The following is a 25,441-nucleotide window of genomic DNA, read 5'->3' as shown; positions in this document are numbered from 1 at the left end:
GAAAAAAAAAAAAAAAAAGTAAAATAGTGCCATGGAAAACTTTATATGAAGTATAGTTCTAGGTTCATCTACACTGTAGATATTAAAGAGATTATTATGCTTTTCATAGTAGAATGGTGTGCTAGAAGTTTTCTAATTGAAATTTCACAAAAAGTAACTCTGTTAGGACAAGTTATATTAGGGTTAGGGCAGGAATTAATAATATGTGTAAGAGCCTGGAGCTTGTAAAAATAAAATTTCAACCTGTAATAAAGTGTTGTAATTGATTTTCTTCCTCATTATTTACATTTCAGAGTAACTACTTCAATTTTAAACAACACTTAGAACTCCTACCTCTCAAAAAAATTACGTTTAAATGCCTTAAGTCAAATTTATGCATATCCTCCAAAGCACTATTCATAAATTGAAGATTAAGAGCCAAATCAAATGCTCAGTCAAAATATAAACCCAAAACAAATCAAGAAATTTGTCTTAACAGACAAGGAAAGTTTTTAAACATTAAACAGAAGCCAGGCCATCAAGCCCATTTCTCTCTTTCCCCTAAGTAAACTGTGTTATAAAATTAAATGAGAGATTCCACTGATGTTATCTGGGAGAGTACATCTCAGCAAATAAACTAAGAGAAGGTCCCTTTGTGGACCAACTATCAGCGTCCCTTTATATTTAGAAGTTTTTGTAGATCTCCTTGAAGCTATGAAGCCAGTTAGCAAAGAATTAAGAGCATTATTTCATACCTGCCATTCCCTGATGTACTGCTTTCAAGTTCTCTCCACCTTTTCTGTCTTCATGCAAAGATTCTGATTCTCCAGGAACTGCTATAGACGTTGCTGTGGAAGGAGGCCTGTAGTAAAAGGGTAGTTAAGATTTGCTGCATTTTTGCTGTGATCCTTCCAAAATGACCAGTACAGATTCTTCTAAGTAAGTAAGCATAACACATTGTGCTTCGGGTTAATAATCTTGTAGCTTTTTTTTAGTCTGGGAACATACTGCCTAACCCCTCATTCAAAATAAGCTATAGCTATTGATTCGGTACATTTTGCAGTTTCCACAGTCCTCTAGAAGGCTTCTGGGCAGTCTGGGAAAAGCCTTGGAAAGTCTTTTCCTTTTTGATGATTGGTGGAGCGATGTATGTTCATTTTGGAGTTTTAATTGTTCCTTCTTTTTTTTTTAAGCATATGAATCACAGGATAATTTATGTGCTAAAATTGCATATAATTCAGTACTTCATTGAATACATGACAAGATGGTAAATTAAAACAAGCAAACAAAAAGAACACCCACACCAAACCCCACAACTGCAGTTAGCCTACTGGGCTTATGCAYGGTGATGTAAACCTGGCTTTTTTCCATCTCTTCTACAGTACACAAGGAGATTCTGGGCTGAAGTCTCCTCCTTCCTAATAGAGGGGCCTCTGGTACCAACTCCGTGCATTCCCTCTAACTTCTACCTCCTGCAAATTAAAAAACATCACGTACCACATCATTTAAGTTTGGTTCAATATTAAAAGAGTTTTTCCACAAAGCTTAAGTGCTCGTTTCAATTTATAGTAAGATTCAAATGGATATTAAAGAGTTTTAAAAAATTAAGTGTTTTGCTAGTGCAAGAGAAACTACTTTGATTAGAAAATGGCAAAGTGAAAGGAATCATCCCTTGCAAGCAGTAAAATCACAGCTAAGTTAGAGTTTTCAAAATTTTACCTACGTTTTTTGTTCTCTATGTTATTTTGACTTTTAGAACAGACTGTGTCACTCTGCATACAAGTGGTATTTGYTGACATTTTTGCATTTGATATTAAATTAGCCACTGTCTGTACAGTAGTATGTACCCTCTTATGTTAAGTTTGAAAGTAAAGGGGGGGGAAGCAAGCACTCCTAGAAGTTTCCTATGCAAACATACCTATGTGACTTAAATGTCTAACATATTTTTAAAAGCAAGACTTGAATGCTTTCAAGAACGTCACCCCAGGCCAAGTGTCAAGCCTTCTAGACTTCATAAAATATGTTGCCGATTCCAGATTGGAGAATTGTTTTAAGGCTTATTTTTTCCTTCTGCAAAAAACATCTGGATTAGATAATTTTTTTGTTGTGTTTGTGTCAAAAGTTTAAGTTCCAGGAAATGGTTATATCATCAGTTTGGAAGAAAATGCCACAACTGAATAATTTCAGTCAGAGTTTTTTTCCCAGGGAGCTAAAAACTATTTAAATATTGATTTCAACTATTTAAGTACCAGCCAGTGGAGAACAAGAATATACTGTTTTATTAGCATACAAGACTAATAGTTAATTGCCTTTGAGAAACTGTTCATCAGTACCAGTGATGTACAGCACCTATGTGTTAGTAGGTCTGACTCAAAGTAAATCCAGGAGTGCTCAGTAACCAGGGGTAAAGAAAACTTTGCCCTATCAAACAACTTCAGATAATACCCTTTTACTATTTGTTCAGTAAGCACAGGATGAGATTTCACACTGTTCTATTCCTCTTATTTAAGGGTTAGAAGAGGAGAGGAATAAGGGCCTTTAGTGGTGCAAAAGGACTTTGAAGAATTCTTGCAGTTAGGAATCATCCGAGTTAGGCTGCTGCRGACCATGGTCTCAGATCCCCTCAGAAACCATGGTAAGCATATGGCCCCAGCAGTAATGCAAAAGTCTACAGTTGCTACAGAAAACAGTTGTTCTTGATTGTCTTCTCAGAACCTACCTCGAACCAGCAAAAACCTACGAGTCACAGAAGTCGCTCAGTGCTCAGTGCTGCTTTTCTTGGAGCTGCAGCCTGGTATCACTTTAAACACCTAGTCTTTTTTTATTTAAGGAAGACTTCAATAGAGGTGTAGTGCTACAGAATAAACCTACGTGAGATTGTTATGGCACTCTGCTCGCTTATTCTTAGGGATGCTGATTGCTTACATTCATCTGATAAAAGATTAAATTAAATTCAGTTTGTGAGAACCTTTTGAATACAAAAAAATGAATCCCTACTGAAGTACAAGTGTTTTAGTGTAGCAATTTGTAAGTAAGCATTATCAACTTTATCTTTACAATCTTTGATCCAGTATAAGGTCTGAAAATACAAAAGGAAAATTAAGAACCTACAGTAAAAAAGGTAAAACTGCAACACAGTAAGAGGGAAGCTAGCAGTTTTTTCAGTTAGTTTTTCTTCTCCTTAATTAAAAAAAAACACATACACACCCCCCAAAGAACTCTCACCTCTGTCTCAGATTATTTTTGAAAGGGCTAACATGAGAATAAGCATGCTGCCTCAGACCAAAAGTCCATCTAACCGTGCGTCCTGTGTCTGTCAGCAGCAAACAACAGGTGCCAAGAGAATATGGCACACAAATATTAATCTGTCTCCTGAGTACTCTCCCAGCATCTGCTCATCTGTAGCTTAGGTATTTCCTGAGCCACAAATGATATTTCATACTTAACAGCCCTCCATAATTTTTCCTTCATTAATTTTTCTTAATCTGTTCTCAAGTTTTAGCATTCACAGTGTGTCATAGCAAGGAATTCCACAAATTAATTACATGATGTGGGAAGAAATACCAAATACCTCCTCCCATTTTGATTCTGTCTCCTGCTAATTTCAGGATATAATAGTCAATGAAGTGAACCGAAGAAAAAAAAGTGAGTTAAACTACAACTTCAGGATTAAATTTATCTTTAAGGAATTATTTAATCAAAACTAACCCCCCCTTCAAACACCTTGTTACAAGTAAAATACAACTAAGTTTGTTTAAATGTAAACCTGATCTAGACAAAATTGCTGTCTACTTTCTTGCAGAATTAGAAAACAATGACATAGAACTGAAAAGCACACACACGTTTAACAACCCAGCCTACCAGTTTTAAGAGATGGAAGACTTTTCACATCTTAAAGTGTGTGTATATATATATATATATATATGTATGTACACTTTATATATAAAATAAAAGCAGTGGCATTAAGAGTCTCAGATTTGTATTCTGCTAATACTGGTATATTTTGTTACAGTCTTCACATATTGAGAGATTTTCCACACTGCATTCATGAAAGCAGATTTCACCTGTCCCTGAGCCTATCCTTTAACTGAATGGTTTTCAGGTTATTATAAAATACCTCTTATGACACAAATGCCACGTAAGAGTTCCACTTCGTACTGATAAGGATTGCTAAGTCAGGGGTAGCACCACAGTCATGCCTTCTCTGGAACTGGGAAGCCTGCCAATTGCACTGTACAATTTAGTCACCCACTCAGCTTGTCGGCCTCCTAACAAAACGCTTATTGGTCTAGAAATGGGCTAGAATGGCTTATTGGTCTAGAATGGTCTAGAAAGAAGGCAACAGTTTCTTACATCTGCATTTTTCTACTACAGGATTTTTCTGTCCTGTGGTTAGTTACAAAAGCTAACACTCTCTCTAGCAAAGCTATTACATTTCCTTAGCTACAGATTATGCACAAGGAGGACAAAGAGGCCTTGAATATATATAATGTATTTTCATGACTAGCTACCTCCCACCTCAGATGTGACCTCCTCTAGCCTTAATTGAGTTGCATAATGTCCTTGCTACAGAAAAATTTCTAAGTGCTTTCTCTTGTACCCAGTCATATCACACTTTGTTTTTTAAGTAAGGCTTTTAAAATCATCTAAGACGTGTGACCAAAAACTGTAACGGTACATTTTCCAAACACAGGCATTAGTCAAATTACCCCAGACATAGTATGTGTATTTAGACTTGCTGCAGGAACAGTGTTTCCCTTAAGCGTTTATTTGATTCCCCCCCATCATTACAAATGTACAAGTTAATATATTTTCAAGCAAAGCATAAGTATTTAGCAGGAATGAGAATTGCCCTATTTCTATTGGCATTTTTACCAAGTTAGCCATTATTAAGCTACCATTTCTTTTTTGTGCTTATTTCTTGAATATTGTTGTCAGAYTGGAGAGTTTTATATGCAAATTAGAAGCGTAATTCTGAACATGGATTAAACACTGTCCCACACAGATTTCAAACTTACATTTTAAAACATGGGTCTCCAGACATTAGCTGCATGTTGATCAAAACCTACAAATCAAGAAAATAAAATGCACTATAAGAAGCTGAAAAAAAAAAAAAGGTCTGTGATACATGGTCATGTCACTAAATTATACTTGCCACAAATCTTACATTTAAGTGAAATAAAATGGTATCACATATGTACAAGATTATAAACATGCTTATGCAAAAATTTACATTTTTGATCTTAATACACATGCAAACCCCACAAAAGAACATATTGTTATATAGCTACACTTACAAGATTCTGTAAAACGATACATAGCTCAAGGGAAAAAAAAATCTTTCAATCATTAATACTAAAGATAGATTTCCTGTCTCTATTTTTCCCTGAAGTCAAAATGAAAGATCTAAGCGCAAACAGAATTTCTTTTGAAACAGTGGGTGCTGAAGTATGTTCTTTGTTTCCCAAGAGTGTTTAGCAAACTGCCAGCACACAAGAACTGGCTGTGCTAACATCAGAAATAAACCACAAAAGGTAAATAATGCCATAAGACAACAATGCATTGAGAAGGCTTGCTGGCTGGGTCAAAGCTATCAATTTACAATTTTCTGGCCAAAGCCTATGATTGCCTTAAACAAAGTAGAAAGTGCATGCCTAAACATTATACTCAATTGTACAATAAATTAATCCTAATGTCTCGGTAGGGCAAGAATTAAAATCTACTTGTAACATGCCATATGCTATTATTTTCAGGTTTACACAGATTATTACACTTTTTAATCTACCTGGACCAATAGGAGAGAGAACAGCGTGGTGGTTCTCTTCCAACAATTCTCACAAATTTTTTACACTGATTACTATCAAATAGAAAAGATAAAGTTCCAGGATACAAAACAGTGTTGAAGCCGATTTATACATAAACAAGCCAATTAAGAGAGTCACTCTTAGAGCTACATAGGAATTTGCCAAGCTTTCAAGATAAAACTTGCTACATTTATATGAATGTATTAACTTCTTCATTGTGCTTCAGTATTCATTTTTTTCATTCTTGTTARACTAGAAACACCTTTTGAACACTTTTCTTTTACAGCTATCCAGTTGGATTTCCAAGAGTAGGACAAATTCTATTTTAGACTTTATAGATTTTTCTGATTCTCTTTAAACAAGGCTGATATTTTCACTAAATATCACTAACTAGTTTTCAGCAAACATGTTTTAAATCTCACTAAGTGCTTGATAATAGCATGTTGGTTTTGGTTCAATAACTTCTTGTTTTCTATTTTATTAGTAAAAGTATGAGAAAGGAAAAAAAATTACTTTGAGAATGGAGTTATCCTGCCTTGTATTTTTGGTATCATAACCTTCCAGTAAACAGCGCCGAGTGGTACTTCCCGATCCAGCAAACTCTGCTAGGTTTAGATCTGCAAAGCCCAGCTATTAAGAGAAAATAAAAACGTTAGTAAGCATATTGCTGAATGAGAGCATCTGGTGCATGCACTGTATTAAGTGGCAGTCAACAGCAGTTTCTCTCAATATGAATAAGATGATGCCCATTACAGGGAGAGGCCCAAGGCAAAAAACAGAAAACAAGCTTTGAGTGTTAAACTCTGCATAGCTGTATTTTTAGTTACAAATTAAATCTCAAGGGAGGGAGGGGGGGAAGGAGGATTTTCCATATTTTTAGAAGTAGACACATGAGCTAATTCATAGGCAAGATTAGGTATATCTCTATTTACCTTTGCATATGCCTTTCCTCCTTTTAACTCCTGGGGGAAAAAAAAGACACACTAGTAATTACGTAAGTCAACCATTAAAAATACTGACTTAAAAAAAACAAAAAAAGAAAACACATAGTAAATCACAGAATCACAGAATGGTTGAAGTTGGCAGGGACCTCTGGAGATCATCTAGTCCAACCCCCCTGCTCAAGCAGGGTCACCTAGAGCACGTTGCACAGGATTGCGTCCAGGCAGGTTTTGAATATATCTCCAGAGAAGGAGACTCCACAACCTCTCTGGGCAACCTGTGCCAGTGCTCCGTCACCCTCACAGTGAAGAAGTTTTTTCCCATGTTCAGATGGAACTGCCTGTGTTTCAGTTTGTGCCCGTTGCCTTGCGTCCTGTCACTGGGCACCACTGAAAAGAGTCTGGCCCCATCCTCTTGACACCCTCCCTTGAGATACTTGTACACATTGATAAGATCTCCTCTCAGCCTTCTCTTCTCCARGCTAAACAGGCCCAGCTCTCTCAGTCTTTCCTCATAGGAGAGATGCTCCAGTCCCCTAATCATCTTTGTAGCCCTTCGCTGGACTTGCGCCAGTAGTGCCACATCCCTCTTGTACTGGGGAGCCCAGAACTGGATGCAGTACTCCAGATGTGGCCTCACCAAGGCCGAGGGACCTGCCTTGATGATCAAAARCTTTTTTCCAGTCCCACATTCCTAAGTTTTGGAATTCAAAGGAGAAAGTGTGATAACTTCTTCTACTACTCTGATAACTTAGATAMAGGCTTCACATTTAAGCAATATTCATCCTTCTTTTCCTTCTCTTCCATTTTTCTACTAGATTCCTATGTTTTATAATAATTTTCTACAGTAGTAAAAGTAGTTTTAAAACAGCTGAAAGCACATTTCTAGGCTAGTACTGTGGTCCTTTAGAACTCGGTATTAATAAGGTCCTTGGTGCACCCCAGCAGAAGACTGTCACCTTGTGAGAAGAGGGCAGTGCCTGATAGCAGACCAGAATTTGGCTTCTGCACAGTTTAGCCCTAGTGGTAGGAAGTGCTGCACACAAAAATGCTAGCACAATTCAACGTTTCTAAACTTACTGCTGCTTGCTAGAAATATCTATCAAGGGCTAACTTTACCATGACTGATGAGCAGCTCCTTTGCTGTCCTGCTGGATAAATAAACTTTTTAATAAAAGCAGTAAAAAAAACCCCATGAATTAGTCAAGCTAAGGCAATTAATAATAAAATTACTATGTAAATTTTGACTAGAAGAATATTGGACTGGTAACAGCTAGAATTTGTTTTATGAAGTCTACCAGCCATTTAAAAATAAAGCCAGAACAAGTGAAGCAACAGTGGGGGAAGGAGAGGAGGGAAGACAAGCTACTTACCTTCCGTACAGACACCCTGCAGATGCAAGTATCCAGAATCCCTGTTGTGGCACTGGCACTGATTTTACACATAAATAAGAACTTTTTCTTCCAGCGGACACAGTTTGCCTGAACTACCTCCCTGCAAATAGAGAAGATGAACTTATATCAGTTGCACATACATTTGGGACCATAAAAAGCAATAGGACAGACAGCTTTAGAACAAACACCAGTTCCACTGTTTGTGGAATGATCACTTCGTGCAAAGTCTGTTCAGAAGCCTCAATAACCATCCTTCATTCTTCTCTTCGTGTAGAAAGACTAATAACTGTTTCAAGAATTGGACATAATATTAGACCTACAGAAGAATTTAACAGCCATATGTTTTTACACATAAACAAGACCGTGATTTCCCTGGTTTGCCTAGGGAGAGTGATGTTTTCCTGGATATAGCTCCCCGGCCCRCTCTTCCAAGCTGCTAAGCTTTGGAGTGTGTGCAAGGAGTCACCCTTGGTAAGCAGTTTTTCAAATACAGAGAAAAGGAGCATCATACAGGCAGAAGTGAATAAATTTGAGGACTGGAACAATACAAAGGAGATGAAGTATAACAACCAGATATAAAGTCATGCACTTGGGGCAAACAAGGGTTTCAGCTACATATTGGGAACTCATCATTTGAAAGCAACATAGAAAGACTAATATCTAGACGGATTTGTTGATCACAGGAAGTTTACAAGCCAACAATATGATGCAGCTGAGAAAAAGGCAAAAAAGGCAGCGTGCTTTCTGCTTACAGCTGAAATGGAACACATTCTTACATTTCGGTAACTCCAGCTGAAAGTGAATTAACTCCAGAATGAACAGGTACAGAGAGGGCAACTACAGGACTCTTGTATCTTATAAGAAAGAATTAATGAGAACTTGGTTTATGTTGTCTAGCAAAATGAGGATTGAGAAGAGGTAAGGTAACTCCAAGTACATTGAGTAATTAAACACGGAAGAGACCAAAAAACTATTTAAGCTAAATGTTAAGTGGTTGGGACCAAAATATGGCATAAATGAAACACATTTAAAAATTCAGTTTAAAGGGTCTCTACCCACAATACAAGTTTCTAGAACAGCCTTCAAATAGGAGAAGTAGGAACAAAGAGTATTTAAAGATTTCAGTTTGTCAATTAGAGGGGACACAGGACTGTGATTCAGGGGACCTGTCTTGATGATCAAAAACTTTTTTCCAGTCCCACATTCCTAAGTTTTGGAATTCAAAGGAGAAAGTGTGATAACTTCTTCTACTACTCTGATAACTTAGATACAGGCTTCACATTTAAGCAATATTCATCCTTCTTCTCTTCCATTTTTCTACTAGATTCCTATGTTTTATAATAATTTTCTACAGAAGCTTATTATTGAAGATACTGTCTGACATCTTTAACAGGAGGTAGATTTCTATGTTTCATCTTAAATCAAACTGGAGTGAAAGTTTATCATATATAGAGATATTATAAATCAAAAGGCTCACTCACAGGCACTGATTTGCTGTGCTGGTGAGACTGACATCTACAGCACTCGCTGGCACAGTGACTTGCCAAGGTAGGAATAAACTGGCCTGCATAAAATGAGCCAGTTTAATGTCCACAACAGACTAACAGATTCTGATGATACGTGACTGACTCATATTCAAGCATGTGACCTAAAAGGAACAGGCTCTGTATGCCATGATCTACCTTTTATCCATTATGTTTCCTAATGCAAACCTTCTTGTGCTTTGGAAAAAAAAAATAATCCCAAACTACCAGTATACAAGTTATTTAAATCCAGAATCAGAATTCAAAAGGGGCAAATTTATAAGACAAACAGTTACACCCTCTACTGGAAAGAGGCTCAAGCAAGAAGAAAGCCAAGTAACATACAACCTTAAGGGATACTCGATAACTGCTGGCATTTGTTACACTTAGAGTGCTTTAATACCTATCATAGTATTTCTTATGACAGTTGCTTATCTTTCAAGTAAAGAAAACAGTCAACTAGATCTCAGCTCGATCTYCACTGTCAAGTAGAAGACATCTGATTGTATGGATATCTGGGTCTGCATATTTGCAGGTTTCATACACTATGCTCAGACAGAGCAACTCCTGAGTTTGCTCAATTTTTCTGCAGATCACAGTGRTCCAGCTTTACTCAAATGGACTTAGAAATGTATCTCCAGAATTGATTTTTTTTAAAGTTTTTCTTTGTTTCTGAATAACATATTTTGAGCTCATCTTGACAAGGGAAAAATAAAAGGTCCTCCTCTCTCCTAAAACCACCACCACATCAAAAACAGTTTTACCATGAGCAGGGGGGAGGCAGAGGAACCCCAAAAAACAGAACACCAAAACCTTTTTCATGAACTGTCTAGCTACAACTCTTCCCTTCAAATAGAGGAAGGGTGTTTATCTAGCTATCTTAAATCATTAAATTCACTGTAGTGCTCTGGTCCTTCTCTCTGTCAATAGTACTATCAGGACAGATCACAAACGCTAAGAGTCTCATGAGACAGCGCCGAAGTTCTCTGGAGAGCGCTGAGGCCACAGGTCAACTGAACAACCAGGTTCTCGCTCATGCCCTTTCCCTGGCCGTTGTTAGCCTGACACCTGGGAGCTTGTTAGACTAAGACGACTGAGCGGGAAGGTGATCAAGTGCAGATAAACTAAGCAATAGGCTTTGTCAAGTTTTTCTTTCACCAAAACCAGCAAATTCTGGCACACTTGTAGTATCCTCCCCCAAATCCAAATCCAAACACACACACACACACACACACACACACACACACAATCCCAGGATCAAATTTTATATCTAGTTTCAGCAAAGACTAAGAATCTCAGTTATAACACCCATCACTATAATTAAAGAGACCCTAAAGTAATAGGATAATTAAATGTACTGTCATCTAAACTAAATTATTTCTGTAGCTGTCTCTTATGCTGGACTTTAAAAGAATTACTGAAATTGAATCTTACTAGAAATATCTATATAATACTAAAATGCATGCAACTATAGAAACCGTTATTAAAAAGCAAGAACTCTTAACAATCCTTTGACCTAACCTCCTCCTCCATTCTATATTTAGTCTCAGAGCAAGATACATCAGCTATGACCAAGAATCCAGAGGGAGCTTGCATTTTCACGTGTTACTACACATCCAATAATATCTGCAAAACAAATCTAGTTTCCAAAAAGACAGTTCAGACTAGAAACAATGTAGATTTTAATCTATTCATTAGAAGGCTATAAAATGATGCTACGAGACTAGAAGGTGTTTCATTGTCACCCATAAAGGTCAGAAAATCCCTTCCTGTAGCATCTGCTCATCATACAACTAGGACAGTTGTCATTGCCTTCCCTTACCACCCACCATGCCACTGGGACTACCAATAGCAAAAATCACTCTTACTGTTCATCATATCAGTAAGTTCTTGTAGTGTTTCTTTACAGCTGTAACATTTGCAGTTACTAAGTAATAATTACTTTTTCCTATGAATAATGCTTGTGATTTCCTGGATGTTTCCGTAAACTCATAAGGTAAAAATAATGTACTCAAATCTTTGTACAACTCAGTATTATGGCTCAGGTTATGATTCTGCTTTTCAGAATAGTCTTCCACCGCTACGGCAAACTACATTCAAAGCAGCTTTACATTATAGAGTTTTATAGTATTCCAGACATCACTAACATTGTAATCAAAGAATTTAGTGAACACTAAACACAGCATGTCTACTTCTAAATGCAAGATTAATGTAAATAACATCTGCTTGATAAATGTAATAGTGTCCTTAAAAACTTTTATGATCTTGAATTTAGACATATCAATATTACTGCATGTATCATTGTCCAAGACAGTAAGATACCATAAAAAGCACTACACTTCTGGAAAACAGACAACATTTTAAGTGCTTCTCAATCTGGTTGTATCACAGGTCAGGATTTCCTGAGGCAGAGTTAACTTAATAAATATTAAATAGGATTATCGGACTTTTAAGTTCTCTTGCAAACAAAGGAGTAAAAATTAATCTGAAAGGATTAATCAGTTGTAGATATTTATTCTCTAATTCTTGCAAAAAGAAAATAAAGCAAAACCAAGAATATCACTTCCTTTTCATAAGGACCTCAATGAAGTATCATCAGCTTCTTTCATTGCATTTAATTTGCTTTAAACAGCAAAACAATACAAAAAGACAGTTGTAACCAATGTGCACCCCTCACCCCAGAACAGTTCTCCTTGTAATTCCATTATACAATATATGAGCATATATTTTAATGGTAATTTTTGTGTGAATAAAAGCACCAATAACTTATTCCCCTTAGGCTGAAAGAAGCAAATAAGGCACACAGAACTTTAACTTTTAAGAGTCATATCTAAATTTGAGATTCTTATTTCATGTCCAAGGCCTTTAGGAGGAAAAAAAGAAAAAGAAAAAAAAAAAGAAAATAAACAGTTATATTGATTGGTTACTATGGAAATGAACCCAGATAACTTCTTGGCAACTATGCCTAGGCTACAGGGCACGTTGGAGAAAGCTTTCCGTTATGAGTCAGTTTCCTATGAGCCTCACACAGTAACTTTACCACATACAAAGCAAAAACAGTTGGTTTATGAATCAAAATGTGTCTTAGATGCTAAGATGCATTCAAATATGTACTAGGTTGTAGTGCTTCAGTGCAATTTAAAAAGGAATGCTATTAGTAAGACCTAGCCAAGAATGATGCAAAATAGACAAACATTTTCAGATAAACTGATTCTAAAGTATAGCTTAAGTTACCATCATTTTAACAAATTAAGTGTTTTTTCTTTAGAGGGACAATTTCACACTGACTAAATTTCAAATGTAAGATTTCAGTTGTGAACAACGCCCTTATTCAGTCTCCCAGGAAATGTCAAGTAGTTTGGCAGTAAGATCCTCAGAAGAAAGTCACTCTTCCTACACAGTCTCCTTGTTTGGTTTAGCCCCATGCAGTTGAAGTGTCCAAACAGTCTGGTTTACGCACAACATTTTTTCTTTTAGTGTCTCTACTGTACACACAAACATAAAAAATGTAAACGATAGAAAGATCTTTCAAATTAAACTAAAATCCTTTCTACTAGGTTAGTAATGGAAGTAAAACAAAAACACAGACAAATATGAAGAAAAAGAAATCATGACTGTTCTAAAACAAGTAAAAAGGTTCTAGCACCCAATATACCAGCACCAATCTTATTCAAATGTATTTTATGTATCCAATATGCATACCTTAATTGTTGACTGCACACTGCCCATCCACCTACCAATACCAACCCCATGATCTTTAAAGAACAGCAAACTACAAAGGACCAAAAATATTCAATATAACTCTTTTGGAATACCAAGCTATACTTACAACTGTTGGCTAATTAAACACCTATTTAATAGCCAGAACACTAAAAATTCAGGTTCTTCATATATATATAAAAAAAGTATCCCTTGTTGAAGTTAAGGGCTCAGAACAGTAGCTCCAAAGCATACACTGTATTAATAAGCTTACACAAAAAGTTGTAACATTCAGAAACAAAAGTAAATTGCATTTCTTCAATATTCCACATTTCCTTCATGCCTCAGCCATAAAAGCACACATTCCCTCCAAAGAGATTTTTTTCCTAAGCATTGCTAAAAACAAACAAAACTAGTCATTTACAAACACAGAGCTTCAATGCCTCACAAATTTCAGCACTAAGCAAACATCTGGCTCTGCAGGAAGAGCTCCACTTGTTTACAGTGCGCTACTCTCCAATTAAGTACCTTTGATACTAGATGCAAAATTTTTACAGAGCAATCATTTCCTGTTTAATGTGTTTTACTCATAATAACCAGGTTAAAGATTTGAACTAGCAACATTTCATGTCAAGTGTTTTGTACAAAATATGTATAAACTGATCATAATGTGGAAATAGAGCTGCTTTGGAATACTTTTATTAATGAAAAAAATGTTGATTAAAAGCAAATGCAGAGACCTAGAATGGTATTAGCACAATGAARAGCAAACTTAGCAAGACTGTAGCCAGCATTTCAAAGAAAGCAATTATTCCCCTGTAGCAAGCATTTGTCAAGCTGTATCTGCAGCAGAGACCAGTTTTGAGCCCCTCCAGTACAAGGAGACATTGATAAAGTCCAGGAGGCRCGAGGTGAGGGGCTGGAGTGGGGGATGTGGGGGCTGAAGCACATGATGCAGGAGGACAAGCTGGGAGAACTGAATTTTTACAATCTGAAGAGGTGAAGGGGGATCTAACCACTGTCTTCAGCCATCTGAGGAATTACAAAAAAGATGGAGCCAGGCTCTTCTCAGTGGTGAGCAGAGCAAAGACTAGAGGCAATAACAAGAGAAACTCCAAGAAGATAAAAGGAAAGCAAGTGTTCACAGTAAGAGCAGTGAAGCAGGGGAACAGGTTGCTCACACAGACAAGGCCCTGAGCTGCCTGATCTACCTTTGAAGTTGGTCGTGCTTTGAGCAGCAAACTGGTCTGCATGACCTCCAGCAGCCCCTTCCGCCCTAACTTATTCCATCATTCTATGAAAGGAACAGAAACAGTCTTTAAAATATGAAGGTGGTCAGGCTATGGTGCTTGCAGATGGTAAGTGTATCTTGATGACAAAAAAATACAGTCCTCTGTGTACTGTGCTGGAGTCAAAGGAAAATCACCCACTCCGTATAAACCAAAGCATGTACAGACCAGACATATGCATTAATATATTTTTTTCACTTTAATAGATGCCTATTATATATCTGTTTTCAGGATTTTTTTCCTGAAAAGCTAGCTGCTGCTGCCTCTCTTACAAGTACTTACACAGTTACAGTAACAGGAATCTCACAAGAATGAGACATTTTCATATCTGTAATAACCAGTCACATTCCCTGCAAAGTATGATTCATACAAACATTTTCTTATCTACTACTGTGGCCAACAAAGCCCCTCTTCGGGTCTGTTTTCATTTTTTTTTTTAATATTACTTTTTTGATTTCCCTTCAACCTATTTCAGAGACTTGTTCTCCTCATCTCTGTTATTATTTCCATACCATCACTCTTCTGCCTTTCTCCATGAACTCTGCTATTAATATTTTAGCCTTCTTGTTCTCTTTCCTTTCAGCCCTGTCTAGAATATCCACACCAATGCCTGTATATCATCTTACTTTCCTCAAGAATATTCTCTGAATCCTTCTACTCAGCCTATTTTACAGCACATCTTCAGCCTTTCCTTAATAGTTACAAAGAAACTACATGAAAAAAAGGAATGTTATAATTTGTTTACAGAACTCCCCCTTCTTACCCCTTTCTCCCTACAGAGGGGAGAGGGCCTGAAAGCTGCTGTTTAACAATCACCAGCAGGCTCTTCACAACTGAAAAAAACAAAATTAATGGACATTCAGGAATCTGAAAACAGCTACAAAATCGCAAGTCAGGATTTTCAGCCTACCACCAATTTGCCTTACAGCACTTCAAAACTTACTGTGTTTCAGTTTCTCCAACCGCAAACCAGGTTACAGCTGGAAAATAATTAAAAGTAGTGCTACCCATTACCAAGGCTGTCGGCTGTCAATAAGATTCATACATCATGCGGGAAGATGAAAGTAATAAGGACAGTAGTTCCACATGACAGGTATGTTTTTAAAACAAGTGTTTCTATTTAAAAACAGAAAACTGTTTAAGCGGTGTTACTATCAGGAGATAGTAACCTCCCTGTAAAATGCAGTATCAACAAGGGGACAAACAATGATTAAAAAGCAATTTGAAGAATCCAGTGAAGCAGAAAAACTGTTTGCTGGAGACACAAAAGGCAAATGTAGTTTTAAGCAGACGAGAAGGCAACCAAGCATCACTGGAGGCAAGAAGTACTCAGCATCTGGAAGATAAGAAATCATAAATTCTACAGCAGAAGACCTACTTATTCTACCCTGTTATCTGTCAGGGATAAGAATATATTCGTGCAAGTAATGCCAGAGTTTGAGATCGCCTGTCAGAGCTCAGGAGTTCGTTGTCTCTAAAGAACCTCTCTGGAAACTTCTGGAAGATAAAAACGTTTTAATGAAAAAGTAATAAAGAACAAGCTACAGTTTTCAGCCCTCTCCCCACCCCATCACTACCAATATTCTTGTCACGCAACTATAGATCATAATCAGCTTCTTCTTAGTCTTGATTGCTTTGAATRTTGTTTTGTAAAAGAAAGGAAGAGACAAACATCAAAAGTGTAAAATATCAAAAATCAGATCTCGGATGTAGAGGAACATGACCAAACCGAAAACTACAATCATAAGAACACTGAAATAAAAAAAGTTAGTTTGTTTCTTTTAAAGGGGGGGGGTGGTCAAGCTAAAAATCTAGCTACAGGGCTTACAACTACTGTAGCCTAAGTCTAAATAGTACAGCCTTGAAGGTACCATCTTTAAAAGCAAAGAGCCTTTATCTTCCAAAACCCCAAACTCTTGTGATTTCCTCACATCCCTTCCTTTCTTTTACCATTGGTTGAGCAACACCCCAGCCTATGAGCAGTAACCCACTCTAGAGGCCTATCGGTTATTTCTTCAGCCTAGTCAAATGAGGGCAGTTGCAGACAGCCTACACTTCCAACATAACGATGACCACGTTAAACTAGTCTGAAGAAATATGCATAGTATTCATTCAAGTCTATACCTTATAACAATTTTTTCTGTACAAAATAATCATAGGTGTAATTTCTGCCCTGGAATAATTTTCTGTCCCTTCATGGTGTACACGTACAATATTTTTCAGTAGCCTGAGCTTACCTATCTTCTTTTTTGCCCCACTTTAATATTCAGAGAGATGATGTAGGTATGGAGTTGCTTGAAGGACTGGGCCTTTTATCATTCATACAGTATGATCCACACATAGTTGAAAATAAGACTACCCAAATCTGTTTTCATTACAATTCACTACATATTCCATTACTGCCAGCCTGGCTTCTTACAAAATTTCTTTCTTGAAGAATAGGTTTTGGAGAGAAAATGCTAATAATGTTAGGCTGTTTTACAGCTTGTCAGTATAACTGTTCTTAAAAGATTTTTTTTTTTTTTTGGATGGCAAAAGGTAGCAAGGCATTGGTATATATCAGTAAGAACTTGAAAACTTAATTCTCATTACCTCTTCTCTGAAAAAATATAATTTACCAGACCCCAGCAAATAACAAAAATAAAAGCTATAAGGGAGATATGGTCAATTTTTCATGTATTTATACAGTATTTTAGAATAAATTCATATATATTATTTGAAGAACTCAAGCACATGTTTCAGAAAACATATTTTATAATGCTACAAAGTTCACTACTTTTAGAATATGACCACCAGCTCAAATTGCAACTATTAAATACATGTGACTAGAAAGTGATGGCCATTAAAAAGTTTTCAAATGCTGTTAGTCCACTGTTAACTTAATTTCTTCCTTATTTATTCAGACCTTTGCTGAGTCACCCCTGTGAAAATCCATCTGTTAATTCTTAAGCCAACAAGAAAGGCACTCCCTAAACTGGCACTGAGGAATCACCACAGGGGAATTCTCTACTCTCCTACAAGGCAACCTCAACACGTTTGAGTCCTGCAGGAACAGACCAGTCACATTTACCGGGACTTGAAGATACCGGCATATGTTTCACTGCTATTCTTATTTTTAAGCCATACCCCCCCCCCCCAGGAAAAAAAAAAAAAGAATTTGAAAGCTTCTTTGACTCCAGCACAATGCTTGACATCATCACACTTCCACTGAAGCTTCCCAAGTACACACACTATCTCATGTCTCACACATTTACACTCACATTGCTAGAGGTATTCACATATGCTGTCAAGCTTTTATCATAAACAAGCAAGGCAAAGAAGGCTAAGATTATAATATCAAAACCATCAGCCCAGCTGAAATCTAACTTATTTAAAATAGAGATACAGTCTAGAAGATGCATGTCAGCCTATGAAAGTGACTTCAAGGCAGTGAGATCTGCATTAGGACAGTAATGGGACATTAGTGCCTAAAGTCATGATTATCGTCATCTATTGCTGATGAAGAAGTCACTCACAAGAAGAATACTTTATTTAAAAAAAAAATTGGAATGAGAGCAAGCACTGATGTGCTCAGGACACTCCTACCTTACAGAGAAAAAACTAATACATACCAGTACAACATAATGGTTAAATAAGGAGGTTTTAGRTCAGAATTCCATTTTGGTGCTCTTTATTCCCTTTGATTACTTTCATTTACAGAAAATGAAAGCAGGCCATTTAGCAAGGGCTATATAGAAATACATATTTTAGTAAGACGATAACTGAATAGTCATAGATTTTTTTGTTACCAATTTGTCTAGAATCCTATGAAGCATTTTTCAGTAAGCAATCATTTTGGTACTAACGTTAAAGTAATATAATAAGCCATATAACACAAATCAACGTAATAGAAGGTTTTTTCTTCCCCTCTTCAATGGATACTTGAAGCCTGATCCTGTAAGCCACAACATACCCTTCTTCTGCCAGGATTCAGCCTCCGCTTGGTGCCTGGAAGGAGCCAACCCCAGTTTCCCTCCGTTTGCCCTGCACTGCCGGTACCCAGGAGCCCACGGTCACAACCGGTGACAGCTGCGGTGCTGAGGCACGACAGACAAAAAACAACGCGTCTGGCTGCCGCTGCTCTCGCGCGGCAGAATTATGTCAGCCAAGCGTGTAAGGCGGCCACACGCAGGAGCCTGGACGCTGCTGGTCCATGTGGGGGCTGGGCTAACGCCCAGCGCGAGCACCCTCCAGCAAGCCGCCGCCAGCGAGTGTCCAGCAGAGCAAAGCCGGACGGTGGCAGGAGTCGCGGCAGCAGCGGGCAGCGCCGACTCGAGCCGCGCTCGGCGGCCAGGAGCGGGCTCCTTCCGCGCAGTCGGCGAGCTGTGCTTCCCACACACGACGGCACGAGCGACCAGTTTCTCTGTGACATCCCTCATCTACTCGTGCATTTATTTCCCCTCCCGTTTAGTGTTCGAGCGCCTTAACGTTTATTTACAACAGTGCGACTTCAGTGCTCTACAGGTATCTCCACGTTTATTCCGCTACCGCTGCCGCCGGTAACGTGGCGGAGGCTAAAAGAGAACCAGGGTGCTGGCGCGGGCCGGACATGTCGCGGCAGCTCCGGCGGCCCCTGGGGACCGGGGTCCTCGGGCAGCGGCTCCGGCCCCGCGCCTCGCCCCTCCCGCGCCGCCAACGGTCGCCGCCAACGGCCCTCCGCGCCGCGGCGGGAAACCGCCGGCTCGCGCCGCCGCCGCTGAGGCGCACCGAGCCCTCCGCGGCCCCCGCGGCGCCGCCCGCAACCTGAGGCGGCGGAGGCTGCGCGGCCGCGGCTGCCCGGCGGGCCGCGGCTCTCCGGAGGGGGCAGGCTTGAGCCAGGCTCCGCGGGAACGGGGCGCCGCCGGACCCCGCGCCCCCCGCGCCCCCCGCAGGCACCTACCGGGAGGACTCGCCGCTGAAGCTGCCGCCGTCCAGCAGCCGCACCTTGCAGAAGAGGATGCCGTTGACGAAGGGCACGGAGGAGAGCTCGTCCAGCTCCAGCTCCACGCGGAACTTGAACTTCTTCTTCTTCATCATCATGAAGGCCATGGGCTGGGGGCCGCGGGCTGCCCGGACGGGCTCCCCGGGCGGGGCCCCCACGGCGCGGTCAGCGCCGCGCAGCTGCTCCCCCGCGCACCCGCCTCCCTGCTCCCATGCCCGGGGCGAGGGCGGCAGCCGCCGGCGCGGCGCGGCACGGCACGGCACGGCACAGCGCAGTACGGAGCGGCACGGGGCCGGAGCGCCCGCCGCTGCCGGCTCAGCCCCTAGCGGCGGCGCCGCCTCCCCGCCGCCCGGCCAGCGCTTACATGGCAGCCGGCGCCTCCCTCCCCAACCCACCGCCTGCGCCTCCGCCTCCGCCCCGCCTGCTGCCCGCGGGCGGGGAGGGAGGCGGGGAAGCGCCTCCGCGCCAAGCCCGGCCGCCGCTGCCCCGCGGCAGCGGCAGGGGCAGGGGCAGGGAGCCGCGCACCGCTGCTGCGGGCCGTACAGCAGCGCGAGCTGCCCGCGGGCTGCGCGGGGCCGCGGGCTGAACGCCCGAAGGCAACGTGCCGGGGCCCTGCAGCGGCCGCGGCGAAGGCAGAAGCCCTTCCTGGGCGCTGCCAAACCCGGGCCGCTGCTGTGCAAAGGCTGAAATACTCGCGTGTCATTTCACGAAAGAGTTGGCTGGTCCCACTGAAAGATGGCTTAATGATGGCAATTTGACTCACCGCTGTCAAGCACGGTGGCTGGTGTCCGGAACGGGGATGTGGCCTCGGTCCTAAGGTAGCTGAGCTTGTGCAATGTGCCTCCAGCAGCTCTCTGCTTCCCAGGGTCCCTGCGGGGTGGTGGGGTGCAGTCCCATTAGGAAAGCCCATTATTTTGCTAACAGTAAATATTTTAAATGCATTATTTTAAAGAACATTAACAAAATTAAGCACCTTTTAAATGTTATTGGAAGAATAGATGTTCACATTTCAATTCTGAAACATTCAGGTTCCTTCTACTGTAGTTGAACCCTTAGCAGGGTCTTTTACAGCAGTTCAGTCTGTAATTTACAACTGTTTACATTTTGGCTCCCCTTTGATACAAGCAACAGATGTTCACAGTCTTGTTCATAGTCTGAGAAGGAGAAATGCATGCGTGTGTGTTTAGATTTAATAACAGTCCTGTGACACAGATGATCACAGCAGCACACAAGCGGTGTTGTTTCTTATAATGTATAGTCCAACACCAGCATTTGCTTCCCAGGGAGCAGCTTTGTCTCAAAAACTCATTGCAGGAGACTAAAACAGAAAGCAAAGTCTTGGCTATGGCTCTCAGCATACTGGTTTCCTCTTCACAGAACATTGCCTAGGAAAACCCTAACACACAGCATGTCTTCCCACAACTGGCCGTTTGTTCGCCTGTTAAGAAAGAGAACTGGTAAGATTACATGCAGTGTGATGCTGAGCCCCTGCAATCTTGCTGAAGTTTGTGAATGTAACAGTTACCCTTCRGTCAGGATAGATGTGGAAAATGGTGTGTTTTTAGGGAATAGTTACCTGAAGAAATACTGCAAGCCCAAGTGATGTTCATAGCTAAGTAAGCCAAAAAGCCAAGGACTGTCTTGTAGCATGATCCTGGAAAAAAAGAAGTAAAGGGTAAAAAGCTTCAGGCTGAAGTGCCTGGAAGGAAATTACTCCTGCTCTTTGTGTCCTACAATGTCCCAGGCATAAAAAGTATTTATACAGGGAGTTCTCCAGTGAAAAGAATTGCAACGGTAATCCTGACTCCACCATCAGTTTCTCTTCCTAACAAAAATTCCCTCCAAAACTCCCAAATGTCAACTCATCACTTGATCTGAAAGAAACAAACTAGAGTAAAGTTGTTATGAAGACATCTTTTAGATGAGATTGAAGGAATCTGGCCTTGGCCTAGGAATTCCCCCCTCAAGAACATTTATTTAATCTACTCTAAAACCTGTAATAGACTGCAACAGGCTAAAATCTGCCATACTAGGCTACTCTTTGGGTACTGTATTCATCAGCTCTCTGTTAAATGAAATGGAATGTGAAAGACTTTCAGCACCTAACAGAAGTGAACAGAAGTATCGTTTGTTATATCTGATTAGTATCAAAATATATCGAGGTGGTCTTCTCTTCCAAAACTAAAGAGCTTTCCAGAGCTTTCTTAAAAACAGATGTTTCAGGCTGATGAAAGATACTGCTGGGAAGGGGTCAGGTCCTGTGTATTAAGATCTGAGAGAACTAGGAAGAGTGGGATTGGGTGTCAGATGGATGCTCTACTAATAAGAGAATTAGGAAAACGCTGTGGTGGTTAGGTGCTTATTATAGGTCATTTTATTTACAGAAGACTCCTGAAAGTTTTGCTGAATTTCTATTTAGAAATTTGATAAATACAGTTGGTGCAACCTTAATACCTATAATACCTTAAAGAAAATCAGAACTAAGGTAATCTTGGCCTAGGGAAGTAGGGCAGCAACCTTCATAGGTTTTTAAAGCCCATAGATTAAGATATATTAAAGAAAAAGTTCATTGTAATGAAATAGATGCATACGTTCTCCGAGCAGTCTCTAATGCAAGTAGACCCCCTGTATAACCGAGTTTCTCATTAAGTAGCTAGAGCTGACAAGCTGTGTCAGGGGCCTGGGTGCAGCACAGGCCCTAAAGGCCCTGACCAGCCCCACCTGGGCTCCCACCCACACCCCTGCCTGGGCCCGCGGATCCATTTAAGCTCAGCCGGGGTGGTTGGGGCCTGCCTGTGCTGCAGTGGAGGTGTGCTAGTACCTGGCTGTGGGCCCTGCCTGCAGACAGACTGCCCAGCTCAACCTTGGACCTGCCTGGTGACCACTGAGCTGGTCACTGTCTCCAGTTCCCAGCTTGGACTTAGACCTGCCTCATCACCATGGATGTGCCTGGCAGCCTGGGTTCTCGGCTGTCCCCAGCTGCTGCCTGGGTCTGCCCTGCTCACCTCGCTCAGGTACTGTGGTAGCGGCCCTGGCTGCGGGGGCCCCTGCCCTGCCGGCTGGGTTGCGGAGCTCAGCTCCTGCCTCCCTTCTCCCTGGGAGCAGCTCTTGCTGTGCCCTGGTATCCTGAGAGAATAACTACTAACATGAAGAGGTGGTGGTTGCCCCATGACTTCAGATGGTTTTGACTCAAATCCAGCCCTTACAATTAAAACAAAACAAAAAACTTTGCCCAGGAGCTATATTTATATTCTGAAATCAGGTTTGAAGAAAAGTCTCTTATATGGAGTATAACCTTCTTGATCAAAAGGAGTTGAAGGTATCAGAAGTATGGATTTCTAAATATACTTAGAATATTTAATCAAAAGATGCTCAAAATAGCAGAGGAGAGAGGCTTTTTTTTTTTTTCCAAAAAAGGATAAACACTGTCAGTAATGTAATAACCCTGCATTGTCAATGACATAAAGCTTCTCCTGCAAGTTTAAAGCTCAGGAAGCTTTATTTTGGGAGAACTTCATAAATCTTTAAAGAAACTTTATTACTCAAGCAGGTACAAAACATCAAAGATTCAAGAAAAAAAAAAAATCGGTGTTCTCAAAGTACCCCAGTTACATCAGGATAAAACAAATAACTCAAAGGCTGTCTACCCTCCTACTGAGGAGTATAAGACTTCAGTTGTGAGGTGGTAGGAGTTTAGAGGAAATTTCCTCTATGAACAAATAGTTCCATGTTTGTCTCTGGGCTTTTTAAATCCTCCTCTAAAACACCAGTGTATATCAGTGATGGAGACAGGGCACTAAAATGTCCTGTGTTCCTTTGCTCTGCTAGCCTATTTGCTTTTTGCTGCATCATGACACTCCTGTTTCAACTTGTAGCCCTTTTCCTGGGAACAGCAGTGTCAGGAAAAACTTTGGAACACTTTCTTGCTTTGGCTCTAGATAGATCACTGGTCTGCTCCAATGATAGTCTGGACTACAGCCTGTATGTGGATCAGTGCTTCCAGCAGGAATCAGTTCTAAGCACACTATCTTGCTCAATAAATAAATTTATTTGGACATCTGAAACTGTAAATAATCAAACAAAAAGGCAATCTCAGTGGGAGCTAAATGGAATATGGGTAGTAAATGCCATAACCATGACACTTCTAATTCTGCTTTTCAAGAAATACACGGTGAAGTTTCAGGTCTCCAAATAGATATGTACCTTTTTAGTATTAACTGACATGAGCAGTCCCACTGATTACCCTCTGAAGGATTAGGACCTTAATACTGCATGGCTGTTTAAAGCTTTGTTGTAAATAAAGCTCAGCTTATAGCCACAGTCCTACAAGGTGTGCTGTGCCTCCAAAATGGCCACAGGAATGTCACAGGACACAATGTGTCCCAGGAAAATCCGTGTCTTCCAAGTCAGAACACAGCTGAAGGTTACTCAGCTTAATCTATGTTGACACTATTAAACCATGATTTCTTAATTTGTAGGCAATATTTATCTGTATTAAATCACTAATCTTTCTGAATTAAAAAAACTTCTTCACTCCAGAACAGTCCAATGCCACAAGTTAGAAAAGACAGGTACCAGTTAAGAAAATCATGTGAAAATTAGTAATAAAATCTGAATTTGTCATAGCATATTAGATAAGATTCCAGAACATATATTTGCTTTAAACACACTTTTATGCTGATAGTTTAAGACAGAGTTAAATCTATATAATAGTGAAGTAAGTATTCATTTCAGCCCAAAACAAAAAAAAAAACCCACTGATCTTTGATTTTTGCCTTCTAAATGCCTATTGCATTTGTTTTGTAATTGTATCATCCTGTATGTGTCCTGAAGATTGCTACTTCAGGTGACATAAAATTCATGGGTGTAGTTCACTGACAATTTTCTTTTTTTAAACCCTGTACCAGAACTGGATTTGATCTCATCATTTTAAAATTACTCAGCTTCACTGCAGTCACTGGAGTTAGGCCAGGAATGACTTTTGGCTCATGCAGTAGGCAATTTTCATAATTTTAATAGTATTATGAAGTGTCTTCTCCTTCAGGGAAAAAGCTACAATACCTACAGCAGACACTGAATCATGCAATTTAGCTGATTTATCTTCTATCTTTCAGGCTATTAATAAAATATATTAAGTTTCTAGCCTCTTAGAGGAAGTGCTATAAATATTGTAAAGCCTAAGTGGATAGTATTGATGTAATTTAAACATGTATTGATACATATACTATTAAAAGCTCTTGTTTTAGTAACATAGATGTATATATTTCCAGATGTTTCATATTACTGATATTAACAGTGAATAAACTTGTATAGTATTCAATACAAATAATATAAATTTATTAAAGAATGCAAAATGGTTTATTTTAAATACATATACATATATTTTAAACATCCTAAGGAAAGGATATTTCTTGACATACAGATATCCTTTGTGGTTATGTAATTCCTTCAAGTAAGGTAAAAATTGCAGTGCAAGATGATGGACTACTCAAGCTAATTTTTTTTAACAAACAAGAGCCCTGTGGATGATACCTGCCCCAAACCTGTCATGTAGGACCATTTGTGGAAGAAATAGTTTGGTAGTGTAGTGCTAACTTCATAATAATAGGGAAGGCCTCTTTGGTTATTGGAGATGTAAATGTGTCAAGAGCTCTGGGACTGTTTTGTGGTCACTGCCTCAGATGTCACTGCAGTATGTCACTTAGGCCTGATTAGTGTCTACATCTTTAAATAAGGACGATAGTTTCCTCGCAGCTATATATCTAATAGTTTATCTGTCAACATACGTATAATGCCTGAGACTTAACCTGCTGTTCCTATTGCATCAGTATGAGCCAGTCAAAACACTTTGT

At 39.8% G+C, this 25,441-nt stretch overlaps 1 protein-coding gene across 5 annotated transcripts in view; it reads right to left on the bottom strand.

The window, feature by feature from the left end:
* FAM102B (family with sequence similarity 102 member B) overlaps positions 1-19,804 on the bottom strand; it is a 27,421-nt gene extending 7,617 nt beyond the window's left edge. For 2 of the 5 annotated variants that reach the window (XM_026087836.1, XM_026087837.1), the window contains exons 1-6: positions 19,548-19,798; positions 8,098-8,218; positions 6,716-6,745; positions 6,297-6,413; positions 4,998-5,044; positions 735-841 (exon numbers count right to left, since the gene is read on the bottom strand). In XM_026087836.1, the coding sequence (XP_025943621.1) occupies positions 735-841; positions 4,998-5,044; positions 6,297-6,413; positions 6,716-6,745; positions 8,098-8,218; positions 19,548-19,696 (571 nt within the window). In that variant the 5' untranslated portion in view covers positions 19,697-19,798. Of the gene's footprint in view, positions 1-734; positions 842-4,997; positions 5,045-6,296; positions 6,414-6,715; positions 6,746-8,097; positions 8,219-18,581; positions 18,867-19,547 lie in introns of those variants that run through there. The other 3 variants (XM_026087838.1, XM_026087839.1, XM_026087840.1) reach the window with 3 other exon arrangements.
* Between the last annotated feature and the right edge of the window lie 5,637 nt (positions 19,805-25,441).

The sequence above is a fragment of the Apteryx rowi genome, unplaced genomic scaffold, assembly GCF_003343035.1.
Source record: "Apteryx rowi isolate R43461 unplaced genomic scaffold, aptRow1 scaffold_74, whole genome shotgun sequence".
NCBI classification, from domain to species: domain Eukaryota; kingdom Metazoa; phylum Chordata; class Aves; order Apterygiformes; family Apterygidae; genus Apteryx; species Apteryx rowi.
Note: the sequence above shows the minus strand (reverse complement) of the source record. Positions and strands in the feature narration are given on the sequence as shown.